The 4,897-nt window shown below is 42.7% G+C and overlaps 1 protein-coding gene across 1 annotated transcript in view; it reads right to left on the bottom strand.

The window, feature by feature from the left end:
- ppp1r42 (protein phosphatase 1, regulatory subunit 42) overlaps positions 1–4,897 on the bottom strand; it is a 5,915-nt gene extending 1,018 nt beyond the window's left edge. Inside the window, exons 1-8 of the mRNA XM_031849999.1 lie at positions 4,826–4,897; positions 3,655–3,855; positions 3,409–3,575; positions 3,176–3,314; positions 2,336–2,452; positions 618–735; positions 296–433; positions 39–111 (exon numbers count right to left, since the gene is read on the bottom strand). Of these exons, the coding sequence (XP_031705859.1) occupies positions 39–111; positions 296–433; positions 618–735; positions 2,336–2,452; positions 3,176–3,314; positions 3,409–3,575; positions 3,655–3,786 (884 nt within the window). The 5' untranslated portion in view covers positions 3,787–3,855; positions 4,826–4,897. The remainder of the gene's footprint in view (positions 1–38; positions 112–295; positions 434–617; positions 736–2,335; positions 2,453–3,175; positions 3,315–3,408; positions 3,576–3,654; positions 3,856–4,825) is intronic.

Here is a 4,897-nt window from a genome sequence, read left to right as displayed (position 1 = left end):
GTGTTAACTGCAGATGTGAGTGAACTGTGATTCTGCACCTGAGAGACTGCTGCATGTTGGCGTGGCTGTAGATGTAACCAGGACCTGGACCCTGACATGCGTTAAAGTCATCTGGAATACAGACAAAGCCACAGTGGAACACAGTAGAGTCACACAAATTCAGATGTGTAAAATCCGACCCAGCCCAATAAAGTGAAGAATGACAAACGTGAAAACAACAGAACAATCAGATAACTGTGGTTATGTGTGCAAAGATGTTACAGTAAATTGAAAAGAACAGAATTTAGTGACTAACTTGTTAAGGGAAAGTGGATTAAGGATCCCGTCATCACATGTTTGTTGTTGTTCTTCTTCTTCTTGGCCTCTTTGGATGCTTTCCAGTTAATAAGGAACTGTCTGGTTAAATCATGAATTTCCCTGCCGTCCAGAACCTCTATACAAATAAATAAATAGATTAAACAAACAAACATTTCATTTGAAATTGAAAAGTGAAAGGTGTATATTTTTACTTTGATCATTAAGTGGCCCTTTTAATTATTAGCCTGGGCAAGTCAAAGAAATAAAGTGCAGTTTCATATTAGGATGCCATTGAGAAAGAAAAATGAATAACAACTCACCCAGGCTATGGACCACGGTTATTAGGCGGTCTCTGTATTTTGCTTTTTTACACACCGGATTTCCACCCAAATCCATTTGAAGCAGCTGAGGCCAATGGCTGAACACATCCTCTAACTCCTGAAAGCACACAAGAAGAGGAACTTCCCCCATAACATGTTGTGTTTTCATTTGGACAACTAATAAGTTCAAATGGCAACAGTGTGTCTGTGCAGCTGCAACTTCTTTCTTTTTGAAGCAAATATGATGCATATTTATAATCACTAATCTGAGACAAACATCGGGGGGAAACTTTGAAAGACTTGGTGAATGTTAATGTGAAGTACAAGGGCCAATGGAAAGTGCATAAACAACACATCCGTCTATTTTAATAAACAGTGTCGCCGGTGTCATGTAACTACAAGTTTTCTCCTGGGGCGGTGTGAGGCTGGCTCCTCCAGCGAGTTGCCTGCAGTTGTATGTTTATCTAAAGGCACATTAATCCAAGCCTGGAAATATGAATACTCTCTGGACACGCTCTGATTGTTCATTGCCTTCCTGTCTTGGCCAAAGCGCTTCCACTTTTCCAACCTCTTGCTGCAATCAGTTCAGAGGGGACCCCTGAGCACCGCGCGCTCCCAGGCTTTGATAAATGATCGTGTCAGGGCCGTCACTCAGAAGGCCCTCACTGAAGAGCGGCCCAGTGCCAAATTGCCCCTCACGCGGGGGCGTGGAGCACAGCAGAGGCTGGAGACTCGCTGTTGCTCGGCCGGCTCTCTTGCCTGGACTAATGATGGGCCCAGTTATGAACCTGCATTTGACCAGGGCTTTCGATTCCCCACGTCCTCTCTGCCCTGCACACTGCTCACGGTCTCTGAAGATGCTCCCCATTTGTCACCCTAGCTTGACTGCCTGTCATAATCTATTTTAAAAATCCATAATGTTTCCTCTGGATTGCGAGCGAATGGCGCAGAAGAAGGGATTGATCCTTCGGAGGGCTGTCTTTGCAGGATCAATAGTGGCAGATGGGTTGTATAAATTATAGGAGATATGACACGTGTACAGCAATTGTACCTGCATTAACGTTGTCAAAGGAAAATCATTTGTGTTAAAAGAAAGTAGCCTCAGCAATGTAGTCAATTCTAAAGCACTTTCAATGTGTCATCCTAGTGTTAAATGAACCTTTTCAGTTAAAGCAGGTTATACTTAAAGGACGTCAGTGAGGCTAAATCCTATCTCTGCCTCAGATGAATCTCCCATAAAGTCAAGAACTGGTGCTTTAAGGTATGAAATAGAGGATTCTGAGGCAGAGAGGAAAAATCAGCCTCCCAAGGAAAGAGAGAAACTCGTGCTTGTTTAAAGCTGTCAGCGAGAAACCTCTCAGGGGAATGGCTCGCTGATTTGTTGAATAATTCTGACCCTGAACGAGTCATGGACACTGGGAACCCTATGGCGGGATTTGCAGGATTTGGTTCCTTAGAACCCTGTTCTCCATATCATTTCACACATCAGTGCAGAAAAGCTACGGAACAATGTTAATGTTGACCCGATTGACTAATAGCCGGTATATGTTGACTTTAATACACCATATCATGCACAGTTGCTGTGCTGTGGTACTGTTTGCTTTGACTTTATAGTGCACTGCACGCAGTCAGTTTCTACTTCACATGGAGAAAAAGGTCTTGAATTAGTTTCACAGACATTTTTAGTTAAGTTTGGGGGGAAAAAAAACTATATTTACCTCCATATTGTACAATCTATTGTCAGCCGCAGAAAAATGCTGGAGTTCCTTCAGCACTGTCAGTTCCCTGATTTCATCAATGTTGTTGTTATTGATATTCAGGACACAGAGAGATTCCTGTGCAACAAATTCAGGTTCATGAAGAGAGAAGAGTTAATTTTACAGTTAATACAATGACAGAATCTTACAAATAAATATTACACAATGAGCCCTAAAGCCTCAGACAAATGCTAAACCAAAAAGTAACTCAGTAAAAGTATAAGTTTTGTACACTTTACAGTATTTTCTTTGCCCGTGATCCATTTGAATGAATGATTTAAATGTGTTCTCTTCATATGCCTGAACTATCAGCATCATCAGATAATCAGATAATCAGACTCTAGATAGTGCTGTTGTTAAATATTCATCTGGGTTTGAAGTTCTGTAACGACACATTTATAAAAAGCTGGAACTCTTTAAATTTGCACAGCAATTTCTTTAATTATCCAAACAAACAAGAAGCTGAGGCTTTTGGTGTGTTTATCCATGGCCTGGGCAGTAAACAAAGTAAACACACCTAACTGATTTGTCAGACCAGAGAGAGCAACAGAGGTCTCTTTGACATCATCAAACCCAGCACATTACTGCTTTTACATGGATTACTGGCCTCTGAGGAATCTGAGATCTTTTCAACTCGATGTGATAACCGACCAGGTTGATAAACCACGCATGAAAAGAGAAAAATAGGCTTTCCTCTGACCTTTTGATTACTTAAAATATATCATTTTAACTAAAGACAGTGTGGATCTTCCTTTTCCCCCGCATACTATCTCTGTACTGCAGAGTGTAAATAGGTCATACCGCCAGTGAGAGGAGAGACATTGGGGCAAGGAGCAACTTTTCCCCCGGTGCCAGCCTCTGATTCTCCAGATGAAGCTCCTTGAGCTCACAGAGTGTCTCTAAGCCCTCCACCACAGCGATCCTGTTTCCACCCAGATACCTACCGAGCAGGAAAACCCACACACATGTTCAGACACACCGTAGACCTTCACCACAGCGCAGGACGACAATCGGTTAAAAGTTTGTCTACTCACAGTTTGGAGAGCTTCTGCAGATTGGAGAGATTATCTATTTGAGTGATGTTATTGTTCTGCATATAAAGATGGGTGAGGTTGGAGGCGAAGCCGAGGTTGCAAATGTGTGTGATCTGATTATCGTACAGGTAAAGAAAGGTGAGGTTTCTACACATGGAGAGATCCCCCTGAAAGTAGAATATAAAAGTATAAGTGAGGCATATAAGAAGAAAAGCACATGATTAAATCGTCAGCGTTGATACTCACAATGTCGTCAATGCTCTTGCTGAAAAAGTGGAGGTGGGTGAGTGTCTTGAGGTACTGTGGGAGGGAGAGGCCCCTTTTCTTTTTGAAGTGGTTTCTAGATTTAGCAATCAGATCTATGGTCAGGCGCACCATGGTGGCTCGCCACAGACGCCGCTTTAGAGAGGATCCTTTTCAGCCGAGCGTTCAGCCCCACAGCAGTGGCTAGAAGTGTCAGAAAAATTTCAGAAAAAAGACCTTAGCGGGCAAAGAAATGTCCCTCAGAATAACCATGTAATAATGGCACATTACTTTAGCATTTGTAATCCCAAATGACGAATTAACCCCGTACAGAACTTTAAATGGCCTAAAACCTGATTGTCAATTTGCAGTTAGGGATAATTGATGTGAAAAAAAACACATCACTATTCTCCAGGACACTTGCTAAGAGGCCAAAGGTTGGGTGACCACTCAATTCATACTGATATTAGAATTCCCCTGGCAGACGAAGCAGAGCTTCTAGGAGCCCACTTCCTTTCATTCAGTACTCAAGGGGCTTGTTTATCAGCTTGACCTGACATTGAGATATGACAATTTGCACTTTGATTTTTCTTTGCAAATAGGCTTCCTTATACGTTGCCTCTCCTCACCTGCTAACTATACGACATTCAGTGTGTGTAGGTAAAACAGTGGAAGTGGAAGGCAGAGATGTGACGGCAGGTATTTTCCACACTTTGATCTCAAGGCCATAAGGCCGAGGTTATAGGAGACAAGAGACACTGATCGATCGACCAGAGCTGAATAGAAGCTAAAGGCTAACTGGACTTATACAATCCTGGGCCTCTCCTCTCCAGGGCCTCGGGGACAGCAGTTTACCATTGTCAAAAAAAGAAAGAAAGAAAGTGTGACACTCATAACAGCTGTCCGGGTGGAGCACGTGGAGCAGTAGGCCTAACGTAGGGAATATCATTTCATATGCAAATAGCCGGTGAACGGTGGTGAAGGGGTTAATAACACAGCTGTGAAGGACCCGGATGTTGTAGCTAGGTTAGTTAGCTAGATAGCGATGGCTAACTCACAGCTAGCTTAGGAGCCACCATAAACCATAGCATATTCTCTTACCAAGTTTAGCACAACACTCCCACTTAATATGGCGAACTTGGAAATATGTCAATTATTAACTAAACGTTCCTACCTCTTTGACGTCTTCAGGGAGTTTAGCTTGTACCGTTAAATGAACCGGGAGGCCGTTTTGTTTGTGACTATG

This window comes from Anarrhichthys ocellatus, unplaced genomic scaffold, assembly GCF_004355925.1.
Source record: "Anarrhichthys ocellatus isolate YVR2014 unplaced genomic scaffold, GSC_Weel_1.0 scaffold10, whole genome shotgun sequence".
Classification (NCBI taxonomy): domain Eukaryota; kingdom Metazoa; phylum Chordata; class Actinopteri; order Perciformes; family Anarhichadidae; genus Anarrhichthys; species Anarrhichthys ocellatus.
Note: the sequence above shows the minus strand (reverse complement) of the source record. Positions and strands in the feature narration are given on the sequence as shown.